Source organism: Moschus berezovskii, chromosome 9, assembly GCF_049115385.1.
Source record: "Moschus berezovskii isolate FMDL1 chromosome 9, NW_MosBer_1.0, whole genome shotgun sequence".
Taxonomy (NCBI): domain Eukaryota; kingdom Metazoa; phylum Chordata; class Mammalia; order Artiodactyla; family Moschidae; genus Moschus; species Moschus berezovskii.
In genome coordinates this window covers 61,405,988-61,417,421 of record NC_142468.1, presented here as the reverse complement: position 1 = coordinate 61,417,421, position 11,434 = coordinate 61,405,988, and the positions used below count along the sequence as shown (strand labels likewise).

The 11,434-nt window shown below is 39.0% G+C and overlaps 2 protein-coding genes across 2 annotated transcripts in view; both read right to left on the bottom strand.

Annotated features, from left to right (window-relative positions):
* Positions 1–2,763: 2,763 nt before the first annotated feature.
* Positions 2,764–8,475, bottom strand: VCPKMT (valosin containing protein lysine methyltransferase). The gene is made up of 6 exons (XM_055436068.2): positions 7,689–8,475; positions 7,481–7,591; positions 7,237–7,309; positions 6,357–6,476; positions 5,243–5,347; positions 2,764–3,099 (listed from the first exon to the last, which is right to left on the bottom strand). Exons 1-6 carry the CDS (start codon positions 7,952–7,954, stop codon positions 3,085–3,087), a joined length of 690 nt encoding a protein of 229 aa, XP_055292043.1. The 5' UTR covers positions 7,955–8,475; the 3' UTR covers positions 2,764–3,084.
* Positions 8,476–8,617: 142 nt separating this feature from the next.
* Positions 8,618–11,434, bottom strand: part of SOS2 (SOS Ras/Rho guanine nucleotide exchange factor 2) — a 103,277-nt gene continuing 100,460 nt past the window's right edge. Inside the window, exon 23 of the mRNA XM_055436064.2 lies at positions 8,618–10,323. Coding sequence (XP_055292039.1) covers positions 9,814–10,323 — 510 coding nt within the window. The 3' untranslated portion in view covers positions 8,618–9,813. The remainder of the gene's footprint in view (positions 10,324–11,434) is intronic.

Sequence of the window (11,434 nt, the reverse complement as noted above, 5' to 3'; positions counted from 1 at the left end):
AAGATCCATCTTTAACGCCTCTCTGCCTGACAGTCTCCATACCACCTCTCCAAAATTCCCATGCTCTGGAATTAAACAGATGTATTCATCTGCAGGATAAAGACAAATCCAACCAGGTAGGAAAATGCTAGTCTACACTTCTTGGAGGCATCCTGGATCTTGAATTCCTCCCCGGGTCTCTCTCCTGTGGCTTCCGAGTACAGATATGCTCTGTTCCCTCTCTCATGAGATCTCAAAGGACTAAATCCCTTTCCTCAACATTGCACTTCCTCCAAAAGAAGGCCTTTCCCAGGTCTCCCCAGCTGTGTGTGGATGGTAGTTAGTGACAGAACTTATACATCATCTGGCAACCCTCAGGAAGCCCGGCAGTGCTTACTAATCACTATGATTCTCTGATCTTAGAACATGGGGATTCAGTTCAGTTCAGTTGCTCAGTCGTGACCGACTCTTTGCGACCCCATGAATCACAGCACACCAGGCCTCCCTGTCCATCACCAACTCCTGGAGTTCACTCAAACTCATGTCCATCGAGTCGGTGATGCCATCCAGCCATCTCATTCTGTCGTCCCCTTCTCGTCCTGCCCCCAATCCTTCCCAGCATCAGAGTGTTTTCCAGTGAGTCAACTCTTCGCATGAGGTAGCCAAAGTATTGGAGTTTCAGCTTTAGCATCAGTCCTTCCAATGAACACCCAGGATCGATCTCCTTTAGAATGGACTGGTTGGATCTCCTGGCAGTACAAGGGACTCTCAAGAGTCTTCTCCAGCACCACAGTTCAAAAGCATCAATTCTTTGGCGATCAGCTTTCTTCACAGTCCAACTCTCACATCCATACATGACCATGGGAAAAACCATAGCCTTGACTAGACAGACCTTTGTTGGCAAAGTAATGTCTCTGCTTTTTAATATACTATCTAGGTTGGTCATAACTTTCCAAGGAGTAAGCGTCTTTTAATTTCATGGCTGCAATCAGCATCCGCAGTGATTCTGGAGCCCAAAAAATAAAGTCTGACACTGTTTCCACTGTTTCCCCATCTATTTGCCATGAAGTGATGGGGCCAGATGCCATGATCTTTGTTTTTTGATTGGTACCTTTTAAACTCTGCTTTGGCCTTATTCCAGAATAAGAAAACAATCTCATTTCACTTTCTGTTACAAAGTACTTAATCCCGCAGTCAGTACCTTAGATCAGTTCCCCAGAAACAGATGGTAATGAATGTATGATGGTGGTTTAGTCTCTAAGTCATGTCTGACTCTTGTGACCTGTGGACTGTAACCCGCCAGGCTCCTCTATCCATGGGATTTTCCAGGTAAGAATATTGGAGTGGGTTGCCATTTCCTTGACTTATTAAGGTGATTAGAAAGAAAGGGAGTGGAAATAGGACATGAAAGAAGAAGTGCACACAAGCAAGGGGGTGATTCTGGCAAAGCTGCCAAGAGGCTGATCTCATCCCAACCCCTCCAGGAAGTTCTGGTGTAAGGTCCCCTGTCAGAAGTAAAGGAGCTGGGCTTCCATTACTGGAATGTCAAGAAGGACTTCAGCTGAACACCCACAGCTACTGTATTTTAGGAGTACAGTCTTAAGAGGAGGAGGGTGAAAGGGACCTGAGGAATTGGAGTGGCCTACTAGGGCTGGTCACTGTTAATAAACTCATTTCTACAAGCTTTATAATGTTATGAAACAAGCCAGAAAGTGATCATTTGTTCTAAGACTTCATTAATAAAATACCTGGTATTATCTGTAACTTGAAAACTATCATGCACTTAGGTTATACTACCTGCTTAGTAAGCTGATTAATGAAATGCTAAAAGCAGTTTGGGAAAACAAACAAACAGCAGAACAAAAGTTAAAGACTGAAGAAAGCCTGAAGGAAAAAAATTTTCTCTTGATGTTAATCTTTAATTTCTCTAGGGCTGCTTTTGCTCTTTCTGGAAAGCAGTCACCTGCTTTAAACATTTATTTTCTCTAAAGCTATTTCTGAAACATTCTCAAAGTCACAGGATCTCAAAAACAATGTTTATTTTAACACATAAAATGTGCCACCTAGCACCAATGCCTGTTAAGTACCAGCATTCCATCTGGTTACTATTACGCTTTGGAACCAGTGTGACTGGGAAGTCCTGACAGATCAGTCTGCGAACAGATGATTATCATAACATAAAACAGACACCACACAGAAAAAAAATCATTTGGTAAATGTACACAGAACTACACTTGTAGTTATTTAAATAGCTTTCTGTTTCATATAAACAATAGTTATCACAGTGATTTAGCCACATTTTCCTGGAAGCTACACATGAGGAAAAGTGCACGAGCCACATAAATTCATGAGCCTGAAGCTGGGCCTTTTATTCTCACTCCATTCTCAAATAAAATTTTTTTACAGATATCTTTCCCTTGCACTCTGACTTCTTATTTTCATCTTTATTAACCGACCACAGTATAATTTATTATATAATTCACAGGGTAAATTATACTGTATGGTGAAGAAAAAGCACAGAACTTTGGTCACAAAAGTCTTTTCGTTTTTTTTTTTTCAAGTAAAAGAACACAAATATTAAAGTTGTCTGAAAAACAATGAAGTGGAAGATACAATAAAACCCATTTGTAAATGTTAAAACCCTCTCTTAAATTTATCTTGATGACAAATTAAAATTTACTGATCTGAATTTAAACATTATTAAAGAGTAACTGATACCTCTCTTTAGAAACTGGATCAACTTACCTCTATTTTCCTGAAAACAGGCCAAACCAACCATGCTACTTCATTATTTTTGGCAGACTTTAGGCTAACCTCAGTACCTATTTTTATTGGAGGAGTGACTGCCACAATGTTTCTTTTAAGCAGAATTTGATGTGGAGCTAAAAGTAAACTAAGTTGGATTTCAGGCCCATTGGCAGGTAGGCAGTCAGTCAAGTCATTTTTCATATTGCAGGCAGCCGGTGGTGGTTGTCTATAGATCGGATCCCTAAAGACATGCTGAAAAAATCTGTGAACACAATCTTCCATGCTGTATTCACATGCTTCATTCACGTTATTAGCTTACCCACGTTGTTAGAGGCTTAGGTAAGATGACTAAAGATTTCATGATGGGAATTTCTATAAGAAAAAAAATGGAAACCTTAAAAGACTGATTTCTTATTATATATTAAATATTTACTGGGTATTTAATACTAGGTATTATGCCTACTGACAGCTAAATGCAATTCAAATGAATAGCTATGTATAATGCTTGGAGATGGTCTCTGTTAATGCCTAAGTACAAACAACCAAAGAAAGAACAGATACACTAGACATCATCAAAATTAAAAACCTCTGTGTTTCAAAGGACATACTGTCAAGGAAAGAAAAGGACAACCCACAGAATGGGAAGAAAATATTTGGAAGTCATAAATCTGGTATGAGTCTGGTATCCAGGATATATAAAGAATGTTTACAACTCAACGGTGAAGACAACTCAATTTTAAAATAGGCAAAGGATTTCTACAAACATGTAAAAAGGCCAATAAGTACACAAAAATGATACTCAACATCATTAGTCATTAGGGAAATAAAAACCACAATGCGATTACCACTTCATACCTACTGAGATGACTACAATAAAAAAGATTAACAACAATAAATGTTAGGGAGGATATGGAGAAACTGGAAAATGCAGACAGTGCTGGTGAGAAAGGAAAATGATATAGCAGCTTTGGAATAGTTTGGCAAGTCCTCAAAAAGCTAAACAGAGTTCCTGTGTGCCCTAGCAATTCCACTATGGGTATACACACACTCAAGAAATTAGGAAACATGCCACACAATAGTTTCACATGAATATTCACAACAGGATTATTCATTAGAGCCCAAAGTGGAAACAACTGAAATGCTCATCAACGGATGAATCCGTGGATAAGGTGTGGCATATCCATACAAAGGACTACTATTCAAGTGTAAAAAGAAGTGAAGTGCTGATGCATGCTGCAACATGGATGCACCCTTGAAAACACTGCTGAATGAAGTAAGTCAGATATAAGCAGCACACATCACGTGTGACTCCATCTGTATGGAATGTTCAGAATAGGCAAATCCACAGAGATACAGACTGGTAGTTGCTAGGTGCTTGGGAAGGAAGGAATAAGGCGTAACTGCTAAAAGGTATGGCTTTCCTTTTTGGGGTAATGAAAATGTTTAAAATTAAAACGTGGTGATGGCTGTCCAATTAGGTAAATATACTAAAAATGGCTTAAGTGTAAAACTTTATTGTATATAAATTATATCAAGTTAAAGAAAAATGACTCTTCCCACCCCCCCCCCCCCACAAAAAAGCCTTTATATTTAGGAAACACAAAATTTTTAAGCCTAAAAAAAAACCAAACCTACTTTTAAAACTATACAACAGCTTTGGCTAAAACTGGATCCTTTAAGGCATAAAACATTTTTAATTCATTGTTTTATCTCTAGAACCATGCCACATAATAGTTGATCTGAATTACTAATCCCACTGCTCTTCTTTCTGTGTAGTTCCAACACCTAGTCCTGATTCCAAAAAATGCACATTATCTGCTTTTGGCTAGAATGCACATAAATCAAAAAACTTCACCACAAATCCAAAGGAAAGATAATAGAAACAAATGGAACTAAATCAAGTTAGCACCCTCAATTCATAGAAGTGATCTTGTTTTTGCATTATACCAGTCACAGACACACAAGGTGCTGGGGTACAAAGGTGGATGGGACACAATTCTTCCCATCTACACATTCAAATACTAGGCACTGTATTATAATGGGTAAAGGAAGCAACCTAAAAGGGGAACATAAAAATTCTATTTAATTGAGTGCATTTTTCTTTTTCGGGACAGACCAATAAATAAAAGCATGTTATAGTTTGACTAGTAAAAAAAAAAAAACTTGGAATGATTGGAGAGAGTTCACAAGGGTCAGAACTGGCATTTAAAAACCTCTAAGAGATAACAGAAATTTATAAATAGCTAAGTTACTTGTCTGAGATAATGCCCAATTATAAAGCTATATAATTTACAGCTAAAAATGACCTTTACAAAAAAGTCTGCCTTATTTTAGAGAAAACACCTGAGGCCCAGTAAGTTAGGCAATCTTAACACTGAGCATTAGTGCCCTAGTCCTGTTAACCATTAGAGCCATTTCCCCACATGAAAATTAATATCACATCATACTCGAGCTCAGAGACAGTGTCCAGCTAGTGAAATCACTTCAGAGGATGATAAGGCAAACATGTATTTACCGATTTTTTCTTTCTGATGTATAAAATGTGAATATCTTCACTTCGATATTCTTCATCATGTTTTTCCAAAGGAATTCTTTCAAAGTCAAAGTCTAGTTGAAGGAGCTATAAATTGAAAAAAGAGGCAATTCAAATTCAATAATATGAACTATCCATTGCTGACAGAAATCAGAATGGTGGTTACCTTTGGAATACTGACTGGGAGGAGTATATGAAAAGTTGAGCTAAGCATTTGATATATATGCATTTGATATGTTTTAACTGAAAACTGATTAATGATATCAAATTTTCAAGTATACATTATTTCAAAAGTTCATTAAAGTTCTTCACAGTCAAGAAAAACATAAAAGTAAAAAACCATTTCACCATATATCTGAGGCAGAGTGATGAAGAGTCACTTTACCCTTTCAGAAGATAAAACTGAAGAGCCATAAAGATGTTTCCTTAAGAGGAACCACTTGTAATATGATGGATCTTTACCCATAAGAAGCATTTGGGTGACCACCGGAGGAAGACCGGTGAAAGACAAATGGGATTCTAAATACTATTTCTGCAGCTTCCTGTGGGTCATTAATTCTTGCAAAAGAAAAAAAAAAAAAAGAACAACTTCAAAATAGGTAGGATACACTGGCCAAAGCTACCATAAAAATACAATGGAAAATACTGAAATGAAAACGAATCACATATCATGTTTCTATGATGTATTCTCCAAAAAATATATACATCATTAATATGTTCCTAAAAGCCAGCAACTTGTCTGATAAACACTGAAAACTTTCTCAGGAAAGACAAGGGTGTCACATTATTATTTTACGTGGCTTTACAAATACTAGATCTACAAGTCAGAAAAGAAAAATAAAGGATCAGAATGGGGGTACTGGGGCAGGGGAGGCTGGCAGTTGTTAGAATGGTGTGTTGTGAAGAATTCTCTCCTTGGGTTCATACAAGCAGAATGTTTTCCCTACTCAAAATTACCACAAGATACTGGAACACAAAGTCACACATAGCCTCTCTGAAGGGTAATCCCTACAAAGGTAGATCTAATAGAGTTCAGTTCAGTTCAGTTCAGTTGCTCAGTCGTGTCCGACTCTCTGCGACCCCATGAGTCACTCACCTCAAAATATTTTTTCTCGATTTCTGGATTTTTTCCCATTGTTCGCTGTTCATAACAACATATAATACAAGTCTCAGACCCACTGAGATCTTTTAGGGTTTTCAACAGTGGCTCCAAAGACTGTTCAAAAAGGAATGATTTTTGTTAATGACTTTTAAAAACACATATGTTTACTATAAAAGGGGGTAAGGGAGGCAGAGGAGATAATTATAACTCCCTTACAATTCACACATCTTTGAATCAATCCAACCCAGTGAACATAGTTACAGCTCTGTAACTAATGATTGGTAAACTCTTAACTAATCAACCATTGTATTAATTTCAGCTTCCAGAGAATGGATTCAAGTGATTGCATTTTGAAGTACCCATGGGTAAAAATGTAAGCTTAATCTAACAGGATTTAAACAACCGACAATTTACTTACAAAAACAGGTCCAATGTTCACTATTGTGAAAAAATGATTGATGTTTACAACACTATACAAACAAATATTCTAAAAGAAAAAAATATTCTATAAATATAATAAATCTTGCCCCCAAACAATGAATCCTTTAGGATGCAACTTACAGCTAACTTAAAAAAAAAAAAAGAAATCGAAGTCTTTTACAGGCGATCCAGAAGAAAAAATCCTTTAAGAATTTTACGGAAGCCTCTCCTAAAATGCACATAACACTTTTCTCAATAAGCTTCAGGGACTTCTATGTTAATCATGAGTACATTTGGTACTTTCTGGTGACCTTTATTTTCTCTTTGTTCATCAACTATGGAACAAATATCCTGCATTCAGAGATGTTAAAATGCTAAGTAATGCGTGCTCCAGAATCCTCGAAATACAGTTTAAGTCTTCTAAAGGAAGAGAATCCACTCATAAAATACTCACTTCTTCGTAGTATATGCAGTCAGCCATCAGTATATAGTCTGGCGGAGAAGGAAAGTCTTCTAATTCTTCCCCCCTTAAAAACGTCAACCACATATTTTAAACTGTTGCTTTACTAATTTAAAATAGTCTTGTTTAATAAAAAGACCCAGAAATCTCCATTCGTATTAATCATGCTTTCAGTGAAACGCAATTTAAAGCAAACTACAAATTGTTATCTTAAAACAAGCTGAAAGGCCATACAAACCATTTCAGTACCTTGGCTTGAACAGAACCAGTGACAAGATGCTTGTTCATATTAATATTCATCTTCAGCAAGTCTTGCAATTCCTCAAGATCGGTGACTATGACATCTGCCCTATAAAATAACGTTGATTTAGGTGTAGGCACAAGAGTGGGAAGCCAGTAAACGGGGTTTCCTGAACAAAGCGGCGTACCCTCCCGCCAGCTCTTACCCGAGGGTAGCGGCCATGAGCCCCACAGCCCCGGTGCCTGAGCCCAGCTCTAGCACCGACCGCTGGCTCAGCGCGTGGGCCCCATCGCCGGAAAATCCGGGCGTTTCCAGGTATTTAGAAAGAACAATGGCAGCGTCCCAAACAACGCAACCCACGCCGCCGGAGCCATACTGCTGCAGTCGTAACACCGTGCCATCTCGCTTCTCCAAAACTCGCACAAAGTTCCGCAGTGGATCCTCCCCAGAGGACTCCAGAGAAGCCGCCATCGCTGCCCGGCAACAAGAGGCGTCGCACGGAGCGACGTCACATTCACGCGCACTATTCCGGGCCCCGCCTTTCCAGGGCCCCGGCGCTTCCCGGTGGCGGCGTTGGGGCTACGGCGCGTGCGCGAAGGCACAACGCCCGGAAGGCAGCGGCCCGACGTGGGCCGAGGGGTTGGCCGAGGCCCAGCGTGGCCCGACTGGTTGGCCGAGGCACCCCTACGCGCGAAACCGACTCATTCTCCCCTAAATTACAAGCGTGGCTTAACGAACGGGCAGTTTATCACTTTTCCAGACGACGCCAACCTGAGCGTTTTTACCTGGCTGGAGACTGATTCACACAGTTTTTGTTTTTTCTTAACTACTGGCTTTAAATCAAGGCAGCTTCCAAGATACTACCAAGGGTGGCTATAGTCTGCTTATCTCGAGTTCCTAACAGGCTCCTAAATTTTCATCTAAAATGCATAAAACGGTTGCAGAAAGCTTGTGATTGCGTTTAACGGTGAAGACATTTTCCCCTCTCCCCTCTAAAGTGTACATCACTTAAATTCTTTGGGATTATGGAATTTAAATTGCACAAAATAACTGGAAATAATGTGTATATATTACTTGTACAGAAGTCGACAGTCTTACCCCCTTGTTCCTTATAATGAAAACACATTTTAAAAGTTTTTTAAAAATTAAGACTGGGGTGATTTATTAATCTTGTTAGGAACTCTGATACAAAGCACAGTAAAAGGCCACAGACCAGTAAATAAACAACGTGGCTTTTGGCTACTTTACAACTGCTGCTAGCACTAACAGCAAAACACGCTTTTTCATCACTTTGAACAGAGGAGTACAAATGGCAAATAAAAGTTTTAATCACTTCTCTGATTAAAAAGTTTAATAAAGCTTTAACTGCTGGTTTAAATATTACCAATCTAAAAAAATACTTTAAAAAATTTTAGTTAACACGAGATTTATAGAGAAAGTTACTTGGTTTTGAAGGCAATGCAGTTGGTTCCTGTGCCATAAGAATATCCTCCGGATTTATGAATTAGTAAAGTAGCAGATTGTATTATAGGCCTTGAGTCACATAAATTTATATAGGTTATTAGCATTATTTTAAAATATACAATATAAACAAAACTGTACATATATGGCATATTAACTTTGTTTTCCAAAACAATAGGCAACTCGTTAGCTAAAGACACCATAGTCTGCAAAAACAAAAAGGCACATCTGTACAAGATATATGCCCTTTTTCCCTCTATGACTGAGTTAGGTAGTCTTTACATTTTGACAAAATAATAAACACAGTGCATTCTATTATTTTCATTCTATTTTTCACTTTTGTCTTCAGCAGCAAATTCTGGCATTTAAGACATGGCATTGCAGAATAGTGGGTGTTATTCACAATTTTCGGTAAAATCTAGATGTAAAAACTAAAAGATGGTCAAAGAGGCTTAAAAATCAGTATCACCACACACCCCCTATATGTATGTAAATTCACTGCTTTAAATAGTCATCTGTTACTCAAATTTGAAAAATTCCACAAATGCACTATCCCCTTTCAGTGCAATCAATTTCACTTTAAACCATATTTTAGCAGAGTCTACAGTGCAAATATAAATTCCATATACTGGCCTTTTGGCAGCACTGAGGATCCAAGACAAGGCAATGCTACTGATCACCTGAGGATAATGGTAAATGACTTCTGTATTTTTATTTTTCCAATTCTGAAAAGCTTATTTGATCAGTAGCATTTTTGTAAGAGCATTATTTTTAAAAAGTACTAAAATACTATGCCTTTTTTGAATAAATTAAAAAAAAAGAAACTTTACAAATACCATTCCAGTGTCAATGACTACATATGGCTAGGGTCATTGAGGAGTTTCTGCATTTTCTAACAAAGGCAGTCTATACATTGGGGGGTGTGAAAGCTCCCGTTTGTAAGTCTTTGGTGGCAGTTTTGGTAGATGAGGGCTTGAATTCTGCCTTGGTGGAACAGGGGGAGCTTGAGGATGAGCAAGATTATTTTGACTAGAACTGAGCACATAGCATCGGCGAGGTACCCTTGGAGAGGGTGTGCTAGGAGGAGTGTTCGGAGAATTTGGACACGTACTAACGTCTCTAAACCAGTCTGGATCTCTGTGAAGGTGTCCCAGTGGAGGTGGCTGAAGAGTAAATGGACAGTTTATAAAGTGTTCTGGAGGCCGAAGTGGAACCGGTGGAGGGGTATCAGGAAGAGGATCTCTCGGCGGCGGTGGAGGTGGACTATGAAGAGGCCCATCAAATGGACCAGTAGGAGCAGGAACTCTGGGTTTTACCTTTGGAGGAGGAGGTTGTCTTGGTGGAATAGCAGGGGGGTCGTCATCAGATTTCATAGTTCCCTCAAAAACAGAAAAAATAAATTATACCTCTGTTCTCTTAAAACATCTATAAGAAAGTTTTAAAAAGACTAAAAATTTTTATGTGTAAAGTTAAATCCAGAGACACAAAATAGGTTAATCTGGTTTAATGATCAGATTTATGAATAAATTACTCCCAGTTTCACTCAGGGCTCAGGTTAATATTCTTATATATGAGATGTTTTAATTGAAATCTTATAAAGCCTCAGATTATCTTGCTTTGTAGATACAGTTTATAAATTTGTGCATTTTAATTATAATAATGGGCAAGTAAGTGAAAAGAGTATTTAGTTTTGTAGACATGAATGCTGAAGCTGAAGCTCCCATACTTTGGCCACCTAATGGATGAGACCATGATGCTGGGAAAGAATGAGGGCAAGAAATGGGGGCAGCAGAGGACAAGATGGTTGGATGGCATCACCGACTAAATGGACATGAGTTTGAGCAAACTCCGGGAGATAATGAAGGACAGGGAAGCCTGGTGAGATGCAGTCCATGGGGTCTCAGAGAGGTGGACATGACTTAGTGAATGAATAACAAGACATGAAAGAACATGATGTCAAGAGGACTTAATATCCAGCTTCTGCTTTTTGGCCATTTACTTCTACTATCCCCAGTGAGGTTCAGAGTGGTGGTTCTCCAAAGTGTGACCCAGGATCAGCAGCACCAGCACTATTGAAAGTGAAAGTGTTAGCCACTCAGTTGTGTCCAACTCTTTGTGACCCCCATGGGGTGTAGCCTGCCAGGCTCCCCATTCCATGGAATTCTCCAGGCAAGGATACTGGAGTGGGTAGCCATTCCCTCCTCCAGGGATCTTCCCAACCCAAGGATTGAAACTGGGTCTCCTGCATCGCAGGCAGATTCTTTACCGTCTGAGCCACCAGGGAAGCCTTAGTAGGGATTTGTTATAAATGAAAATTCTTGGGCCCTGCCCCACACAAACTGAATCAGAAATTCTGGCCATCTGGTTTTAACAAACCTTTCAGATGCTTCTGATGCAACCTGAAGTTTGAGAAGCACCAGCTGAAAGTCTGGAGAATGCTTTCAATACTACAGTTCTTCCCATCTCTACCCGAAAGAAAATGTACTTCTG

Bases quoted from the DNA above. Each gene is read 5' to 3' on its own strand.
- VCPKMT (XM_055436068.2), bottom strand. From the start codon at position 7,954: ATGGCGGCTTCTCTGGAGTCCTCTGGGGAGGATCCACTGCGGAACTTT. The intron at 7,310-7,480 runs GTTTGTATGGCC...GACGTTTTTAAG, and splicing joins CAAGCCAAGGTACTGAAATG to GGGGGAAGAATTAGAAGACT. The intron at 5,348-6,356 runs GTGAGTGACTCA...TTCAATTTATAG, and splicing joins TCGAGAAAAAATATTTTGAG to CTCCTTCAACTAGACTTTGA.